Here is a 21,154-nt window from a genome sequence, read left to right as displayed (position 1 = left end):
AGGACTATGGGCTTGGTGACTCTTTCATCAAAATTTCTACTCTTAAGTCCTGAGCATCTCTAATCTCTCATTAGTCTCTAGGCTAAAACACTATATGATGGCCATGATCCAAAATAATCTGCATAGGCTAGAATATTGGGATGAATCTAACACAGTGACATTGAATAGGAATGAATGTAAAGTCTTAGATGTGGGTTCTGGAATAGACTTCTCAAGCAGAAGATGAAGGCCATGTGGTTAGATTTGTTGGAAAAAAAAAAGATCTGGGGGTTTTAGTGGACTACAAATCCAGTATGAATCCACAGTAAGAAGTTGACCCCTTGTAACGATTGGAATAACGCCACCTGCTGGAGACTTACTGTAGAAGAGTTCCACCCATGAAGCGAAGGTCTTTGAGGGCAAGACCAGGAGTCTTTTCTTTGGCGTCAGGAAGTGACGCGGGCTAGTGGGAGGAAGAAGGAAGAGACTGGCGGCTCAGTCTCACGGGCTCTTTCCTGGGGACTCCGGTGGAGAAGGGAGCTAGAAATGTGCTCTCCCCTTAAAGATAGGAATCTAAGCCTTTCTCTCTCTCTCTTTACCAAATTCTTATTCTCCTTAATAAATGCTTAAAAGTCTAACTCTTGCTAAAGCTTATAATTTATTGGCGACCACTCATTAGATATTTTAGACAGTTTAGCTAGAATTTTAGTCCTTAACACCCTAAAAGTTAATTTAACCACGGATTGCATTGAGAAAGGTATAGCTTACAGGAGTGAGTAGGTGATGGATAGTCCATCTGCACTTGGCTATAGTCGGGCCACATTAAACAATTAACAAGTATTTACCCTCTGGTAAGACTCACATGACCTGAATTGTAAACAACAACAACAACAGCAACTTTGAAAGACTTGAGAGTGTTGATTATCCCAATGACCAAACAAAATTCCAGATGACCAAAGAAAGATGAGACATGCTGTTGGTCACTTTTTTTTTGGTGAGGCAATTGGGGTTAAGTGACTTGCCCAGGGTTACACAGCTAGTGTTGGTCACTTCTTGACAGAGAGGTGATAGTTTCAAGATGCAAGACACAGGTATTTTTGGACATGGCCAATGTAGGGATTCATTTTGTTTGACTGCATATTTGTTACAAGGATTTTGATTTCTTTTCTTCCCCCAGTGAGAGAGAAAGAAAAATTGATTTTTGTTGGTTGAAAAAAAATTAAATAAAAGAAAGTAAATGTTTGTTAAAATCAAGAATAAAAAGAAAGTAAAGTTTTATTAAATTCATACTACGGGTCAGGCCCTGCTAAGGGTTGGGAATATAAAGACAAAGGCAAAATATTACCAAGCCCTCAAGGACCTTGTATATACTGTATACATCTAGTCACTCAGCGGTTGTTTGTTACTAAGCTGGTAATCATGCAGGCAGAGCTTATCACTTTATTCTACCTCCTGCCCTTCCTTCCCCCTCCCTTTCCCACCCTTCAGCCACCCAGGGCCCCCGGTCCTCCTCTTGCTTCTTTCTTTACCCAAGTCAGGCTCCTCCTTTTCAGGATGGGGATGTCTATCACCTTCCCTAAAGCCACCAAATGACTACAGACCAAAATGCCCACATCTGTACTTCCTCCAGTTTTTGCCAGGGTCTGGAAAGGGGATTAAGTACCAATAGGTACTGACAAGACAGATACAAATTAGACACAAGATGACCTCGAATGGGAAAGCATTATCAATTGGGAAACTAGGAAAAGTGTCCTGCAGAAGGTGGTACTTGAACTAATTCTTGAAGGAAACCAGGACATCCCTGTATTTTGGTCAGTTCTAGGTATCACTTTTTCAAAATACTGATATTGATAAAGTAGGTGGAGAACATAGAGAAGAGGATAAACAAAATAGTGAAGTCACTCTGGTTTCTGCTATATGGAGATTGGTTGAAAGAAATGGGATTTTGTAGCCTAGAGAAGACTAGGGGATAGGGAAAGGAGGAAGGATAATCTCTTTTATCAGTTGATAGACTGATCTGTGGAAGAGGAAGTAGACTTGTACTGTTTGGCCCAGAACATAGAATTAGGAATGCGTAGAAGTTGTAAAGAGGTTATTTTAGTCACGGTGTCAGAAAAACAAAACAAACAAAAAACTCACTTAACAGTTAGAACTTGGGAAATGTGGGTAAGGTAAAAAAAAATTATACACATACACACATACTCACACACACATACATGGATGTATATATCTACACACACGTGTGTGTATTTTAAAACATTATCCCAACTCAGATGTTTAATAGTTATGAGACTTTGTGACCCTGGGCAAATCACCTAACCTTAGTTTCCTCATTGGTAAAATGTGCCTGTTGGACCAGATGTCCTCTGAGGTCTCTTCCAGGTCTAAATCTAAGTACTTATGTTCCTTTACACAAATGAAATGGGTTCTCTCAGGAGACAGTGCCTCCCCCTCACCCTCCTCCACCCAGTGGAGGGAGCTCTTCAAGCAGAACCTGGATGACCAGGTTGTAGGCAGTGTTAAATCGAGAATTCCTATACTGGTATTGATCAGTCAGTCAATCAGGTGACAAACATTTACTAAGTATTTACTATGAACCAGATGCTATAGGAAAAGCTGGAGCTTCAAAGGAAGGAAAAAAACCCAAGAATCCTACTTTTAGGAGCTCATTTTTCAACCACATAGAGGAGCCATCAGGAAAACAACCATCTCCATGTAACATCTATGTGGTGTAAACAGGATGTTGTTTTTGTTTGTCCTTTGTTCTGGAAAAGGACAATGACATTGGAGTGGTGTCAGCTCACAGGAAAGGTACCAGGAGCAAGAGGCTGAGATGGGGAGGGAGAACCTTCCCAGAATGCAGTGGGCAGTTAGTGAAAAGGCACAAAGTAGGGAGATGGAATCTGATGTGCAAGGAACAAGCAGAAAGCTAGTATTGCTGGATCTTAGAATACATGGAGAGAAGCAAAGTGCAAGAAGATGATGAGGAAGAGGTTTTAAAAGCGAGGACTAGTAAGATAACTCTAAAATGCTCTGATTCCGTGATATGGTCTGCAGGTTTGTTAGGGGAGGAGGGAGGTTTGTCAGAGTAACAGCTGATTGTCTATTAAGAAATGGAGTTGGAGACCACAAGCAAAAGCTGAGGCTTAGTAGGGGGATGCACAATGGTGATTCAGATTACAACTGCATTTCCTTGGTTTTTAAACTAAAGTGGGGTTTGCAATGGGCAGGGAGCTAAACAGAATCTCACGTGGTAAAGTACCCTCAGGCGACGTGGGTTTAAGGGAGATGGGGTTTGAATGTGGGGATGTGGTTAATTTTCAGCTGAATTAGTAATGTCATTCTTCAAGGCAGGCCCGCGGTATCATTTCCTTTCTAGGTTGCTCCCAGCTGCTAAGTGCAAATCTACGTTGAACTGTCTCTGTCTCTCCGTGTCTCTCTATCTCTGTCTCTATCTCTCTCTGTCTCTGTCTCTCTCTTTTTCTCTCCCCCTCTCCCTCCCTCTGTTGCTCTATCCATATATATGAGTATATATAATATGTACTCATAAATACATAAAATATTATATCCACTAAGATTATGCATACATTTTAAACATATATATATATATACACACATATATATACATACACATGTATTTATATACATATGTACTAAGAGTATATTTCTATCACATGGTTATATGAGTATATATATATATCAGGACATACAATATATTATGTAAATAATATTTATATACAGTAAAATATACTATATATACTAAGAATATATATGGGTACATATCTATATGTATATATACATATGTGTATATGTATATATCTATAGAGGTATATATCAGCGAGATGGTACAGTAGATAGAGCATTAGGCCTGGAGTCAGGAAAACTCAACTTCCTGAGTTCAAATCCAACCTCAGACACTTACTAACTTTGTAATGCTGGGTAAGTCACTTAACCCGATTTGTCTCAGTTTCTTCATTTGTAAAATGAGCTGGAGAAGGAAATGGAAAAGCACTCCAATACCTTTGCCAAGAAAACCCCAAATGGGATCATGAAGCCAAACACTACTGAAACAACTCAACAGTGACAACATATACCCACATATACATATCATAAATATATACATATACATATCATATTGCATATAATTACATACATAGTTTACATTTGTATGTAATATAATTTTTACTGACATGAGTACATGCTTTCTTTCCTGCTTGAGTGTGAACTCCTTGTGCAGGCATTTGTTTCACCTTTGTCTTTGAATCCCCTCCAGCTAGTAGATTGTGTCTAGCACATGGTTCAGGCTTAATAAATGCTTGTGTATTAGTTGATTGATATTCCAATGAGTTTGTAGGAAAAGAGCTCTGGAATGGGGTAAGGGTTCCAGGATTGTACTTTCAGCTTCGCTAGTAACTTTCTATAGACATCTCCAAACCCCTCTACATCTTCCCCTATGCTCCCCTCATTTGTTCCAGTCTTTGAGGATGAGCAAGATGAATTCTAATGCCAAGAAATATATCCAGGCTTCCTACACTTTTCAAAGAAAAACAAAACAAAACTTTACTTGACCCTGCCATCCTCTTAAAATGTCACATTGCATTTCTCCTCTATTTCATTGCCCAAATTCCAGGAATAGTCATCTATACTTGGTGCTTCTATTTCCTCACCACCCACTTACTTCTCACCTTTGCAACCTGACTTTTAAGTTTTACCACTCTACCAAATGCCCTCTCTTAAAAATTACCAGTGATCTAGCTGCTAAACCTTAGGTATTTTCTCAGTCCTCATCCTCCTTAAATTGTAACTTTTGATACTTTTGACCACTTCTTTCTCCTGGACACCCTCTCTGTCTCCACTCTCCTTGGAATCTGTGACACCCTTTTTCTTGGTTCTTCTCCAACCTGCCTTATCACCTCTCCTTAGTCTTTTTTTTTTTTTTTTTGCTGGATCCATATTTCATCCTTATAACATCCATGGGTGCTCCCCCAAGGTTCTGTCCAGGGCACTTTCCTCTTCATTCTTTATACTAGTCTCTCTTGCTGATGTCATTGCTTTCCATGGATTTATCATCTTTATGTATATGACTTGAAAATTCTTATGTTCAGCCCTAATAGTTCTCTTGAACTGTAGTGCCAAATTGCCAACTGTCTGCTAGACAATACTATTTAAATTTCCCATCAGCATTTCAAACTCAACATGTCCAAAAGAGAACTCAAGCAGCATGTCACCTCTTCCCCATCTACATTTGCCTATTCAACAAACTCCATATGATTGTGATGGAATTACTACTCTGCTGTAAGAAATGATGAGCTTGGGGCAGCTGGGTGGCACAGTGGATAAAGCACCCACACTGGATTTAGGAGGACCTGAGTTCAAATCTGGCCTCAGACACTTGACACTTATTAGCTGTGTGACCCTGGGCAAGTCCTTTAACCCTCATTGCCCCACCAAAAAAAAAAAGAAAGAAAGAAAGAAAAGAAAAAGAAAAAAAAAGAAATGAGCTTGATGATCTTAGAAAAATATGGATCGACTTGCACAAAATAATGAAAAGTGAAATGAGCAGAACCAAGAGAACATTGTATATAGTAACAGCATATGTTTTAAGAACAATTTTGAGCAAAAAAGTAATTTTGACCATTATAAATACTCAAATTAGCTACAATGGACCTATGAAAGAAGACGCTATCTGCATCCAGAGAAAAAGCTGGAGATGACTACCATAAAGCACAAATATGTATGTATATGTGTATGTATGTAAAATAATTTTATATATACTTCTTTTTATCAGCTTTTTCTCTGGATGCAGATAGCCTCTTCTTTCATTGACTCCAATTCTATCTCAAAAAGAATTTCCACTATACCTGAGAAGTCGTCATCTGTCCTTTGCTTGAAGACCTCCAAGGAAGGAAAGCCCATATTCTCCCAAGGTGACCCATTACACTTTTGGAGAATTCAGATTCTTAGGAAGGTTTTTTTCTGATGTAAAGTATAAATTTTCCCTTTTATAACTCCTGCTCATTTTTCCTATTTCTAGCCTCTGGGTCTAGCAGCTATCATGTCTCATCTGAGTCTACTTTAGGGGGAACATCCCCAATTCCTTCAACTGATACTTACATGACATGGACTCATGACCCATTGCCAAGCTTGGCTGACTATCTTCCTCTGGATGCTCTCTATCTTGGCCCCTCATAAACAAACAGAACAATCTGACTAGAAGCATTTAGTTCAGTTGTTTTTCGGTTGTATCCAACTCTTTGTGACCCAATTTGGGGGTGTTTTGCCATTTTCTTCTCCAGCTCATTTTATGGGTGAAGAAACCGAGGCAAACACAGTTAAGTGACTTGCTTAGGGTCACACACCTAGGAAGGGTCTGAGGCCGGATTTGAACCCAGGAAGATGAATCTTCCTTATTCTGAGCCCAGTGGTCTTTCCACTGTTCCACTGAGCTACCCTGACTAAAGTATAGGAGGACAGTTACCTCCCTATTCCTTGAAACTATACTCTGAATACAGCCCAAGATTACATTCCCTTTTTGGGTTACTATGTCCCACTACTGACTGACTCTGAGCTTACCCTAAAGCTCCCAGAATTGTTATTTCAAACTGTTAACTGATATTGTATCTCCTGTTCTGTATTTGTAAAAGTGATTACTTTTTGGTACCAACTTGTACAAATCCTTAAAAAATGTAATTTAGTTGGTGTCCCCTGTGCATCTACACCTGCCTCTTCAGATAACTTCAGTTTTTCCTCTTTGTTGGAACAATGGCCCTTTTGTACCTTTGGAACTTCATTCTTGAGAGTTTCCCCTCCTTCCTGAGCTGTCTTACCCAACAGAACTTTAATGTATGGGAGCCTATTCAACCTATTTCTGAACCCTTGAAAATCTACTTTCCCAAAGTCTGTCAGAAACACTTTATTGTTATTTTATCCTTTTAACCTGGAGTAAGGAGAGGCATTCCTTGACTCCCTTTATGTTCTCACCTGGGAGGTAACCAGCCTTCACTTAGAAATAGATAGCAGTCACTTGGTAGAACTATAAACATTATATTGTCTATGCAAATCACTGAAACATATCTGGCTTTTCCTAGTGATTAAGATTCAGGGCCTTGCTTTTTGAACTATTTGGTTAAGACTTTATAATCTTTTAACACTGATTAGTGACCTGATGGTCGTTCCCAACTTCCTTTCCCTTGTCTCAGTTGTTTGTCTTACGTTTTTGAAGAGGACCACAACAGATGTCATGACTTGCAGTGAATTGGGTTTAAGTGAGGAAGGGCTGTGCAAGGTCATCAACCTTACTCTCTCCTCCACAGCTATCTGGGTCCAGTGGCAACATAGACATCAGGAAGACTAGAGATAGTTCCAGATGTTTTAATGCAATTTTGATTAAGTGACTTGCCCAGGGTCACACAGCTAGTAAGTGTCTAAGATGAGATTTTAACTCAGGTCCTCCTGACTCCAGGGCCAGTGCTCTATCCACTGCACCATTTAGCTGCCTCCTTGGCTTAATAGCAAGTTCCTTAAATTCCTGCCTTCAAGGAGCCTATGATAGAATAGAAGAAGTGAAATTTTGTATACTAGATGTGAGATATAAGTACAGCAACAGTAAAATTAAGAATGGGTCTGTATAATGTGCTGTGAGTTTGCTATTGACTGGGCACATAATAATTGCTAACAAATGCTTATGGAATGAATATGGAATGAATACAGGAGAGGAAGATGGCACAGATTAAGGGGGAACCAGGAAAGGCTTCATCAAAGAAAGGATATTTGAGCTGCTTCCTATGGATGCATAGGATTTCAGCAGGTAGAGATAAAGAGGGAAAGCTTTCGAAACCTAAGAAACAGAGGGAGCAAAGGCAAAGGTGTAGTGGCAGGGAAGGCACAGGACATTGGAGGGGATTTTGTCTACCTTGTCTGGAAGGAAGAGAAATGTTATGTGGAAAGGCTAAAGCCAGGTTGTGGAAGGCCTTGAATGTCAAACTAAGAAATTTGGACTTTTCTCTGTTTCTTTCCTTCCTTCCTTAATTCCCTTCCTCCTCTTCCTTCCTTCCTTCCATCCTTTTAAAGACCATGGAGTTATATGATTGGGCTTGTATGTTAAGCATATTAATGGTGTTCAGGCAGGACTGAAGTAGAGGAAAATGGAGATTAGGAGACCTGGAGGCTGACTATTGGAATAATATAAGTGAAGATAATGAGGACCTGAACTTGTGAGAATGGAAAAGACAGAGCCGAGGCAGAATCAGCAGGACTAAGGAGACTGGAGTGGTGGGTAAAAAGTGGAAGGGAAGCAAGGAAAAGGAGAAGTGAGTAATGACCAAAGGTTTCAAACAGCAGAAGTTCCTTTTTCTCTTTGCTGTTGCTGTATGAAACTGTTGCCTTTATAGGTGTGTGTAGCTTGAGACGTGACTAAGGAGATGAATAACAATTTCTGAGGTTTCATTTTCATCACTGGCTTTCATTTCAGGCTCCCAGCTCTGAAGTGATGATGCTATGTAAAGCTAGGACACAGGCATGAGGAGTTTTAAGTGTCTCATGATTCTCTGGACATAGAAGACTAGGAAGGGGAAGTGAAGCTAGGAAGTTTAAACTATGGCTACACTAAGCCTACTTGTCCATTAGTGATTTCAACTGGTGCCATGTTGTTCCATCTCTTCATTTTTGTCCTTCTGTTGTGGCCAACAGGTAAGGTTAACCTTTTAAATGGTTCTTCATGAGGAGGGCACTATGGCTAAGGGCATGGCAGAGACTGATGGGATAATCGGTAGGTGTAAGTGCTATTTTAAAAAAAGCATTGTAAGTTAGTTTGCAGAGGGAGATTTTGTTCTACCTACTCTCTTTGTATCCTGCGTGTAGACCTCCTACAAGCATGAGATGCCTTAAGAGAGATGGCTTGGCCATTTTCTTAGGTGTTGATTATTCCCTTTTCCAGTTTTCATTTTCATAGCCTCTTCCCTTTGGAGATAGCACAAGGTTTTACCATGGCAGATTGTTGTTGTTTTTCAGTGATATCTGACTTAATGTTACCTCATGTCCATGGATTTTTCTTAGCAAAGATACTGGAGTGATTTGCCATTTCATTCTCCAGAGTGTGCCCTTTTTTCATATGAGGAACAGAGGCAAATAGAACTTAAGTGACTTGCCCAGGGCCACACAGCTAGTAAGTGTCTGAGGGCAAATTTGAACTCGGGAAGAGAAATCTTCCTGACTCCAGGCCTGGTGCTCTATCCACTTAACCACCTACCTGCCCCTATCATAGCATACAGCCAACCTCAAAACAGGATGAATGTTATAATTACTTCAGCAAACCACTAGAAGAATCATTTTTCTGTCATATATTTTCCTTTAATAAAACTTGTCTACCCCTGCTCCTTCCTTTGTCTTAGATTCCTTTTTTTTTTCTTTTTCAATCTCTACCTGCAGAGTCCTCAGGAGGTACCTACACAGCAGTGGTGGGTCAAAATGTCCTTTTGCCATGTTCCTATGTGGTTAAGTCAGAAACCGAACTTGTGCCCATATGCTGGGGTAGAGGGTCCTGCCCTACTTTTGGTTGTTATGAAGAATTTCTCACGATTGATGAACAGCAAGTGATACAGCAAAAGAAAAAGAGATACCATTTAAAGGCCAATCATCTTGAAGGGGATGTGTCCCTAACAATTGAGAATGTAGAAGAAGCAGACAGTGGGATTTATTGCTGTAGGATACAGTTTAAAGGTCTGTTTAATGACCGAAGAACATCCCTGAAGTTAGTGGTCAAACCAGGTAAGTGTAGTTTTTTTTCTCCTTTATGAAATTCTTATGGGAAAATCCAAGGGTATATAAGAGACTTTCAGAGACTCACAGCCTCATGAAGCATCAGAGATGGAAGGAATTTTAGAGGACATCTAATCCAATTAATATCTTTACAAGAGCCCATGCGAATCATATCTGACAAGTAGTTACCCAACTGTTCCTTGAAGTCTTCCAGTAGTGGTTGTTGTTTGTCTTTCATTATCGAAGAGGACCTTGGCACTGGGAGGTGATGTCATGATTTGCAGTGAATTGGATTTAAGTGAAGGAGGGCTGTGCAAGGTCACCAGCCTCACTCTTTCCTCCAGAGCCATCTGGGTCCAGTGGCAAGATATACATCAGGATGACTGGAGATGGTTCTGGATGTTTGAGGCAATAGGGATTAAGTGATTTGCCCAGGGTCACAAAGCTAATAAGTGTCAAGTGTCTGAAGCTGAATTTGAACTCAGGTCCTCCTGACTCCAGGACCAATTCTCTGTCTACTGCACCACCCAGCTGCTCCTAGTAGTGGTGGTGGTGGGGTACCACCCCCTGAAGTAGCTCATTCTACTTACCAGTAGCTTTAACAGTTAATTTTTTTCTTTTTGTTGACCTTAAATTTACTTCTTTGAAACCAAACATTATTGTCATTATCAACAAATATGCATTAAGCTCCTACTGCCTGCACTGTGCTAAGCACTAGGGAGACAAAGAAAGGGAAAACATGTTCCTTGCCCTCAAGGAACTTACATTTCATGGGGGAAATAGCACGCAAACAACTATGTACATCTGTATAGAATGTACATATATATTATAAATGGTAGAAATGGCACTAGCAGTGTGTGTATGTGGAGTGATGAGGTGGGGAAGGATAGGAAAGGGACCAGGAAACACAAGGGTGTGCCAGCTTGAATATGCCCAGGAGAGCCAATTGTTAAATTTTCAGTGTGAGCATTTATATCTCAGAAATCAGTAATTTCTACAAATCAGGGATTGATTTATTGTTTTGTTGATTATTTAGACTTATATGATATAGAAAATGCTAAAAATGCAGATTAAACTTAAAAGTATATTGGTCATACATTTTTCTCCCACTGCTGAGGCTATTGTTAGAAACTTTCTAGCACAACCGTAAAGAAAGCCCTCTTATATGCAGAAGGTGGTATTTGTGCTGAATACCAGCCAAAAACTTCCCTCCAAACTATGTGCTTTTCCCTGAACTATGAGCTTTCATGGTCTTGAAGGAGCTAAGGTAGAATGTTCTTGGTTGGTATAAGAGCAGGTTACAACCTGACTAGCATTTGAGACAAACATGAGCATGAGACTTATCCTCATGAAAGAAGGTCATATTTCAGTTACATTAAAGAGCAGTAGGCTGAACACGTTGTGGTATATGATTGTGCTCAATATGATGAGCTCAATGATCTTAGAAAAACAGGGAAAGACTTGCATGAAATAATAAAGAGGGAAATGAGTAGAATCAAGATAACATTGTATACAGTAATAGCAATATTGTTTTGTTCTTTTTAAAGTGAGGCAATTGGGGTTAAGTGACTTGCCCAGGGTCACATAGCTAGTATGTGTCAAGTGTCTGAGGTCGGATTTGAGCTCAGGTCCTCCTGAATCCAGGGCTGGTGCTCTATCCACTGTACCACCTAGCTGCCCCAGCAATATTGTTTTAAAAATGACTTTTAATATTCTTTTGGGTGGGGCAATGAGGGTCCACACAGCTAGTTAAGTGTCAAGTGTCTGGAGCTGGGTTTGAACTCAGGTCTTCCTGAATCAAGGGCTGGTGCTTTATCCACTGCACCACCTAGCTGCCCCTAAAAATGACTTTTAGTGAATATGTCGTTTTGACTTTTATAAATACCCAAATTAACTATGAAGGACATATGAAGAAAGACAATATCTGCATCCAGAGAAAGAACTGATAAATAGAAGTATGTATACAATATTCTTACATACATATTTGTGTCTAAAGGTAGCCACCTCTAGGGCAGAGTGGGGCAGGGATAGAGGAAAGAAAAAAAGAGGAAAAAAAGAAATTTACATGGTAATTATTATATATTTAAAAGGAACAGCAAGTTGTTTTGCAGTTTCATGTGCAATCTTTTTTAATTGTACTATTTTATGGAAATGCTTTTGTATTCCATAAATTAATTTTTTAAAAAAGCTGTAGGATAATAAAGGAACCAACCAGTAAGTAGTTGATGAGGATTAGCAACTACATTTCATTAACCAAAAGCTTTAATTGAGTTAATTGTGAAGTTTATCCCACAAGTAAGATTCCAGAAATTTTTTTTATAGAATTAGAAGCACCTCTTTTTACCTAATCCTCCCCAACCAAGACCTTCCTCTTCATTTCTTGTGCCTACATCTCTGCATCCTTTCATGATTTCAATCACCCTCTTCTCCTTGATGTTCTCTTCTCTCTAGGTTTTCCTGACACTGCTCTCTCCTTGTTCTTCTGTCTGGCTGCTCTTTCTTTGTCCCTTTTGCTCCATCTTCATTCAGATCATACCTGCTAATCATAGGGATCCCCCAAGGCTCTGTCCTGGGCACTTTTACTTCTATACTATTTTGTTTGATGATCTCATCAGCTCCCATGGATTCAATTATCATCTCCATACTGATGATTTAAAAAATCTAGCTTCTAATTCCTTGCTTCAATAAAAAGAGCTACTGTAAATATTTTTGCACATGGGTCATTTTCTTCCTTCGATATCTTTTGGTACAAGTCTAGTACTGTTATCTCTGGGTCTAATATAGCCATGGTCTGCTTTCCAGAATTACTGTACAAGTTCACAGTTCTACCAACAGTGCATTAATATGTCTATTTTTCTTTAGCCCTTCCAATTTTTGTCATTTCCCTTTTTTGGGGGGGGGGTGTCATTTTTGCCAATCTGATGGTTAAGAGTTTGAACCTCAGGGTTGCTTTAATCTGTATTTCCCATAAAAGTTCAAATGAGCTCATGAAAAGTTGGACACTACTGAAGTGACTCAACAACAAGAAGATGTAGTAGGGGATGACTTGACTGCCATCTCCCTCAAGATAAATGTTTCCTTTTTGGGGACTCTTGATTCATTTATTTTTTCCTATAGTTGGTTTCCACTATTCCTTAAGGCAATCACACACACACACACACACACACACATACACACACACGTTTGCGTGCATATATACACACGCAGACATACATACATACATACATACATACACACATACTTGTGCCACTTTAGAGTTTACAAAATGCTTTCATAGCCGTTGTATAATTTGATCCTATCTGCAAACCACTGAAGTAGACAGGAATTATATTCTTTTTTTTTTCTTCAGTTTTATGGATAAGCAAAGAAAACTGGAGTAGAACATAGTCGACTAGTTGAGGTCACCGAGCTAATAAGTGGCAAAGCAAAGCCTATAATCATGGAATGTTAGATGTGATCAGGAAATCATAGATTTAGAGATGGAACATTTTTGGCAGCATCTAGTCCAAGCTCTTCATTTCATTGTTGAGGAAAATCAGGCCAAGAGAAGTGACTTGCCCATGGTCACATAAGTGTATGGTAGAACTAGCTTGAACTAGAGCCAATTGTAAATATCTAAGTGTGAGCAATTATGCCTCAGAAATTGACAAAGATGTTGATAATGGAAATTAAAGTGTGTCAGGCATTTTTTTTTAAACTAGAGAGACAGTTGTTAAACACTTACAAATATAACACTGGTAGTAAGTGGCAGGGACAGCTAGGTGGCACAGTGGATAGAGTGCTGGAGTCAGGAAAAACTGACTTAAAATCTGGCTTCAGACCCTTATTACCTGTGTGACCCTGGCCAAGTCACTTAACCCTCTTTGTCTTAGTCTCCTTATCTGTGAAATGATCCAGAGAAGGAAATGGCAAACCACTTCAGTATCTTTGCAAGGAAAACCCCAAGGACAATGTTGGTGTATTATGGTCCACGGGAACATGAAGAATCTGACACAACTCAATAAAATTAAATGGCAGAGCCAGTATTTGAATCCATCTGACTTCAGATCCTGTACCCCACTGCACCATGCTACCACCCTTAGAGACCAAATAGGGGAACCCTATCTTATAGATAAGAAAACTGAGGTCTAGGCAACAAACTGGGTTACACATACAGGATGTTTGACATTTACACAGTATTACTCAGCAGTCACATCAAGCATCTGGTACATACCCTTCCCTTGTTCTCCAGAGAATGTCAGAGTTAGAGGAGACCTTACATGTCATCTAATCTACCCACTTCCTTATATAGATGAAGAATTTAAAGCCCAGGAACTATTTATGTGACTTGTTCTAGTTAATGGCTGAGTTAGGACTAAGATTTTAGCATCACAAGATTTTAGAGGTAGAATGTACCTTAGAGGCCATTTAGTCTAACCCACTAATTTTATAGTTGGGGAAAATAAGTTCAGTCCTAAGGAAGTTAAGCTATTTGTCTCAAGTCACACAGACCATTGTTCTTTCCATTATGTCATACTGGGTTTCATGTAACTCTTGAATTTTGAGGTACTCTAAATCTATGGGAAGAGGACTATATCCAGTTATCTCTTCCACATCATGGGGGTTAGGAGAATGGCACCCTTGCAATCTGCATAAACATTTTTGACCTCTTGGTACCATAGAAGTCTGAATTTTCTTTTTTTCTTTTATAGGGTGTTTACAGTATCCCATTATAAAAGTTGATATTATATAATACTGTATTGTTAACCTGGAAATCAAGGAAACAATCAATATAGGAGAAATAAGGTCTTTAGTCAGGGCAGAGGAACTATAGCTCATGGTATCACAAAGCAGAAGCTAGGAACACCCAAGTATGGGAACTGAGGACAGGGTTTTTATGGGGTAACAGAACAGAAGGGAGTCAAAAGATTGCTCCAGAGTCATGTACAACTACTTAATGTAAATGAACCTTTAACAAAAGAAACAATAGAACTCCTCCTGAGTTAAGTATAGACACTACTAACTCTAAATAGAAACTACTTAATGTAGGCGGACTCTTTATACCTAATAACATAAAGTCCGGGGAGTAAGGCAGGGATGGTTTTGCTTGAGGGAAGGTCCATAAGTCAATCAAGAGTCTGGAATTGACAAAAGATTGGTTAGCCCCAGGCAATTCACCTGCCTGGGTAGGGGGGATTGGGTGGGAAATCAGTTCTCAGTAAATTTTGTAGTTATCTGTATATATATTTTATGCATTTCTGAGTTTCTAATTTTTTTCTGTGTTGTCTGCTGGCTTTTGCATAACATTTGCAGCTTCCACAAAACTCCTCTACAATTTCCATTTAGTTTCTCGTGTCAACCTGTGATATATTGAAACCATGATGGGGTAAGTCAAGATGTGGAAGGGATAATTGTACATCATGCATGATATTAGGTGAACTCTAATGTTCCTTAGAGCAGCTATGTGGCACAGGGGATAGAACATTGCTCTTGGAACCAGGAAGAATCATTTTCCTGAGTTCAAATCTGGCTTCAGACACTTCCTTAGCTTTATGACCCTGGGCAAGTCACATGGCAAACCACTTCAGTATCTTGCAAAGAAAACCCCAAATGAGGTTATGAAGAGTTGGACACGACGGAAAACAACTGGATGACAATAAAACATGCTCCTTTGAGCTCTGCATTCTATTTCCTATGATCCTGTGTAAATCACTCATGTCATTTCAGGTCTCTACTATGCATAATTGTTTTATGCATCATGGTAAGATGAGGAAAGTGCTGCATTTGGAGTCACAGGTCTGAGCTTGAATCTTGGCTCTTCCATTTACTATCTCTATAATGGTGGGAAAGCCATATGATATTCAGGCCTCAGTTTCCTCATCTATAAATTGAAGGGTTTAGCCAGGACAACTTCCAAGGTCCCTTTCAACTCCGAGTTAATGAACCTATTGGGGGAGAGGACATGATTTGATCAGTGGCACGAGTGACTATGTAATAGCAGGCAAATTCCGACAGTTATGTTATACTGTTCTCTTTCATGGCAAAATGATTTGGTGCAAGAAAAACAATCACAGAGAAGTAAAAACGAGTTATAAAGGAGAAGTCAATTTTTAGTATTGGCTTCCTTCCCTCCAGCGTGAAAAATTCTCTGTTTAAGATTGCTGTTGATTTAACAGTACTATCAAGTACTGCTCCCTTTACAATAAGAAGATAACAGAAGTTTGTTTAAATTTGGGATGAGCCTGAGATAACCCCCTCCGGGCCCTGGGGAAATACTGTCTCATTCTCTGGAGTTTAGGCTGTTTCAGGATTAAAGGCAAACTTTGCTAAATCTGCATTTAAAGGGGGAACTCAAAGCACTTTATAAACATGGGAGACCTTTGAGCCAAGCCGGAGGAGAACTAAGGTGTGTCTGAGCCTAGGATTCTAGGCCAGAAAAATCTGAATAAGCCTTCATTTCCTCGGTGTTAGTTGCTTATTTCTTAAATTCCACATGGTTTGTTCTGTTGTCTTGAGGATCTAGTCGTGCATGAAGGAGAATTTCCTGAAGAACTGGGTTATGAATTCAGTTTTTAAATGAAGTAACATTTAGTTGGCAGATAGGCTACATCAATTCAATTGAACAAGTATTTATCAAATGCCAACTATTTGCCTGGTACTGTGGTAGGTGCTGGGAATACAAGAGGAAATTAAATAGCTCTGTCCTCAAGGAACCAACATTCTACTGGGGGGTGAGGGTGGTAAGTAGCAAATAGGTGATTTCGAATGAGGGTACAAGTCTAATGTGAAATACACCTTGTTAGCATTAAAAAGATGTCCCAGAGGGCGAAATGGAAGGGTAAGAGAGAATCATAGGGGTATAGGGAGAAAAGGTCTGACATAAGTGGCTATTAGGCAGCTAGGTGGCTCAGTGGCTAGAGTACTGGATCTGGCCTCAGACTCATCTTCCTAAGTTTAAATCTGTCTGTAGTCACTTACTAGCTGTATGACCCTGGGCAAGTCACTTAACCCTGTTGCCTCAGTTTTCTCATTTGTAAAGTGAGCTGGAGAAGGAAATGATAAACTACTGCAAAATCTTTGCCAAGAAAACCCCAAATGAGGTCACAAAGAATCAGATCGGATTGATATGGCTATGGATCAGGATGATTTTTGTTTTAGGCAATCTACAACTCAGAATAGAACAATAAGGCAGTAGATTGTTATGCCCGTCACAGTAGCAAAAGTAATATTGGTTTGATGATCAATCCTAGAGAAAGAGGTCGAAAGAAGGTAGATAGAGGATATGTTTAAGGAGTTAGGTGAGATGTCCATTCTTTGATCTTGCCTTTTTCAAATTTAGGGGTAGAGGCGACCTTTGAAGCCAGTCTACTCCCCAACACCTTCTTTTTTGCAGATGAGGAAACAGAAATCTAGAAAGGTTGCAAGACTTGCTCAATGACACCGGCAGTGACTGACAAAGTTAGCATTCAAATCCAGGTCCTCTGCATCTAGCCCTCTTTCCACCCCTTTGCACTGTATCCTTGTCTTTTTTTTTTTTTTTTTTGATGAGGCAATTGGGGTTAAGTGACTTGCCCAGGGTCACACAGCTAGTAAGTGTTAAGTGTCTGAGGCCAGATTTGAACTCAGGTCCTCCTGAATCCAGGGCAGGTGCTCTATCCACTATGCCACCTAGCTGCCCCCTGCACTGTATCCTTAATTCCAGGGGTAAGGACAGTTGTAGAGAGGCTCTCAAGGCTTTCATTCTGAGCCAGGTCAACTCTGCTCCAGGACGGGCCATTTTTGTACAAAGATTTGTGACTTGTCCTGCTTTCTTCACATTAAGAAAATGGCTGCTGTTAAATGCTCAAAGGAAATTAATTTTGGTGTCTTCCCAAGTTTAATGGCTGTATAAGAAAAGGCAACTTGGAACTATACTTTTCCTTCCTGGGCTTAGGTTTCTTCCTCTATAAAATTGGGCAAGGACTAGATTATCTCTAAGATCTCTCCCAGCTTTGACATTCTATGGATATTGGATTGTATTTGGGATGTTTGTACTTTTATCAGAGATTTACAATGCTGCCATATTCGTTCTAGATAGAAAGCGACCACATCAATTTTTACTCTGAGGGTGTTGCTCATGCTCCACATTTTCAGTGGTTTCAGTTTTGTCTGACTTTTCATGAGCCCATTTGTGGTTTTCTTGGCCAAGATACTGGAGTTTTTTGCCATTTATTTTATAGATAAGGAACTGAGGCAAATACGGTTAAATGACTTGTTCAGGGTCACACAGCTAGTAAGTGTTTGAGGCCAGACTTGAACTCAGGAGGATGAGTCTTCCTGACTTTAGGCCTGTTATTCTATCCATTGTGCCACCTAGCTGCCCCTATGTTTCTCTCTCTTTTTTTTTTTTAGTGAGGCAATTGGGGTTAAGTGACTTGCCCAGGGTCACACAGCTAGTAAGTGTCAAGTGTCTGAGGCCGGATTTGAAGTCAGGTACTCCTGACTCCAGGGCCAGTGCTCTATCTACTGCGCCACCTAACTGCCCTGCTCCTATGTCTCTCATGGACTACATGGTAAATTTTCTTTCAGGTGAGAAACAGTGGTCACCCAAAGGTCAAATTTGTAAGGATGAAACAAATCGCATTTGCCTTCAGGAAGTCAGTCCTAACATACAAGATCAAAGAGAATGTTCCTATCTGACTGGCTTAATTTAATTGAGTCCGGGTCAGTCAGTCCATAAACACTGATTAAGCACCTACTATATACCAGGTATTGTGGGCTAAATAAAGCACTGGCCCTGGAGTCAGGAGGACCTGAGTTCAAATCTCACCTCAGATACTTACTAGTTGTGTGACCTTGGGCAAGTCACTTAACCCCACTTGCCTTAAACATCTGGGGTCATCTCTATTTGTCCTGATATATATCTTGCCACTGGACCCAGATGGCTCTGGAGGAGAGAGTGAGGTTGGTGACCTTGCATAGCCCTCTTTCATTTCAATCCAATTCCGTGTAAGTCACAACATCTGTCATGGTCCTCTTCAATAACTAAAGACAAACAACAACAAAAACAACAACTGTGGGCTAAGCACTGGAGATACAAAGAAAGGCTAAAGAAGGTGCCTGCTCTCAAGGAGTTTATAGTCTACTGGGGGAGACCATTAACAACAGGATATATCACCGAATTTCAGAAATAAACACTAGAGTTAAGGAGGATGAGAAAAAGATTTTCTATAAAATGTAGAATTTTAGCTGGGATTTGAAGGAATCCAAAGAAACCAGGGGGTGGAGATAAGGAAGGAAAGCATTCCATGCCTGGCAGACAGCCAATGAAAATGCTGGGAGTCAAGAGAAATCGAGTGTTTTGTCTGAGGAACCCCAATGAGGCCAGTGACCCTTGATCTAAAAGCTCATTTCAGGTGTGAGAGATAAGAAGATTGAAAAGGGTGTGTGTGTGTGTGGGGGGGAGCAGGTTGTGAGGGGCTCTGAATACCAAACTAAGGATTTTCTATTTGATCCTGAAGGTGATAGGGGACCACTAGAGTCTTTGGGGTCCCAACTAAAATCCTACCTTCTACTGGAAGCCTTTCCCAACTCCTCTTAATTCTAGTGCTTTCCCTCTGTTAATTATTGCCTATTTATCCTGTTTATAGCTTGCCTTGTATACATTTATTTGCATGTTGTCTCCCCCAGTAGATTGTAAACTACTTGAGGGCAGGGACTGTCTTTTGCCTTTTTTTTTTTTTAAGTCCACTGTGGTAGGCACTTAATAAATGTTGATTGACGTGGTCAGACCTACACTTTAGCTGAGTGGAGGATGGATTGGAGTAGGGAGAAATGAAGCAGGGAGACCAACCAGTTGGCTACTGTAATAATCCAGGCATGAGGTGCTGAGGGCCTGCGCTAGGGTGGTGGCAATGTCAGAACAGAGAAGGGGGTGTATTTGAGTGATGTATAGAGATAAAATTGACAGACCTTGGCAACATATTGGATACTGGGAGGTGAGAGTGAAGAGTCAAGGATGATACCAAGGCATGTATTATTGTAATTAGCATCAGGTGGGAATCTTCTTTTTGCATATGCTAAATGCATTATGGTAAAAAAACAAACAAAAAACAGTTAATAGAAGAAAAGTAGGGCAGCTAGGTGACTCAGTGGAGAGTGCACTGGACCTGAGGTCAGGAAGCCCTAAGTTCAAATTTGGGTTCTGACACTTACTGGGTGACCCTGTCAAGTCACTTAACCCCTGTGGGCCTTAATCTACTGGAGAAGTAGATTAAGCAAACTACTCCAGTATCTTTGCCAAGAAAACCCCCATGGATAGTATTGGTATGCTGTTATCTACAGGGTCACAAAGTGTTGGACATGACTGAACAACAATAGAAAAATCATGGCAAAAGAATTTTGGTTTCAAGACCAGAGGTTCTCAGTTCAGATCTCAGATCTGTTGCCTAACTATAGATGACTTTGATCAAGATACTTTACCTGTTTAGGCTTCACCTTCTTTTCTAAAATGAGGATAAGATTGATGGGAGATGTAGGATAGCCCAGTAGATAGAGAATCCGGAAGCTAGGCTTTAGGAAGGCCTAGGCTCAGATACTATCTTTTACACATTCTAATTGTATAAATCCAAGTAAATCACTTAACCTTTGTATGCCTCAGGTATCTCCCTAGGATTTATCTTGTAAATCACAGGTAGGAAGGTAGAAGAATTTCCTATATTTGATAAAGTCACAGATTATTCTTGTATTTTTAGCTACTTTCACTTATTTTTCTCTTCTTTCTTTTCAGCTGAGACAACCACCCTCAGACTTCAACCACAACAGACTTCAAGAAATACCCAGTCTAATAATTCAACGGTAAGAGCTTGTTTTCATTTATGAGCTAATGTCGATTAGATTAATTGACTGACTGACTGAACTCATTTAGGTTTCAAAAGTAGAATGAGCTGGCTCAGGAGGTAATGAGTTCCCTTTCCCTTGAAGTCTTCAAGCAAAGGCTGGGTGGCCACTTATTTTATTAGAAGAGAATCCTGTTCAGGTAGCGAGGTTGGTCTCTGAGGTCTCTTCTAACAGAGTGTCTGTGATTCCCTAGGACTGAGTGAAAGTTTAGACCCTCTTAGGCCACCCCTTCCCATTCCAGAGTGTGGTGATGATGGTACTTGAATTTCCTAGTCCTAGACTACTTTGGCAAGACTAAGGACTATGTGAAATGTTGTTTTGTTTTTTTTAAGATAGAGGAGATGAGTTTGTTTGTAGGTAGAGGGGAAAGAGCTGTAGAGAAAAAGAAAATAAAGTTAAGAAAGAGAGGGATGATGAATAGAGCAAAGTCCTTGAGGATATGGAATGGGATTGTGTCATAGGTGTAGATAGATCATTTAGCTTTAGCAAGGAAGAAAGACATTGCATTCTCTAAGACAAGTGGAAAAGAGGAAAAGATGAAGGGGAAAAGGAATAAGTATGT

General features: G+C 40.0%; 1 protein-coding gene across 1 annotated transcript in view; it reads left to right on the top strand.

Moving 5' to 3' along the window:
- Nucleotides 1–8,574: 8,574 nt before the first annotated feature.
- HAVCR2 (hepatitis A virus cellular receptor 2) overlaps nucleotides 8,575–21,154 on the top strand; it is a 31,519-nt gene continuing 18,939 nt past the window's right edge. The window contains 4 exon segments of the mRNA XM_043988507.1: nucleotides 8,575–8,593; nucleotides 8,596–8,667; nucleotides 9,406–9,744; nucleotides 20,483–20,550. Of these exon segments, the coding sequence (XP_043844442.1) occupies nucleotides 8,575–8,593; nucleotides 8,596–8,667; nucleotides 9,406–9,744; nucleotides 20,483–20,550 (498 nt within the window).

Source organism: Dromiciops gliroides, chromosome 2 (genome assembly GCF_019393635.1).
Source record: "Dromiciops gliroides isolate mDroGli1 chromosome 2, mDroGli1.pri, whole genome shotgun sequence".
Lineage (NCBI taxonomy): Eukaryota > Metazoa > Chordata > Mammalia > Microbiotheria > Microbiotheriidae > Dromiciops > Dromiciops gliroides.
Note: the sequence above shows the minus strand (reverse complement) of the source record. Positions and strands in the feature narration are given on the sequence as shown.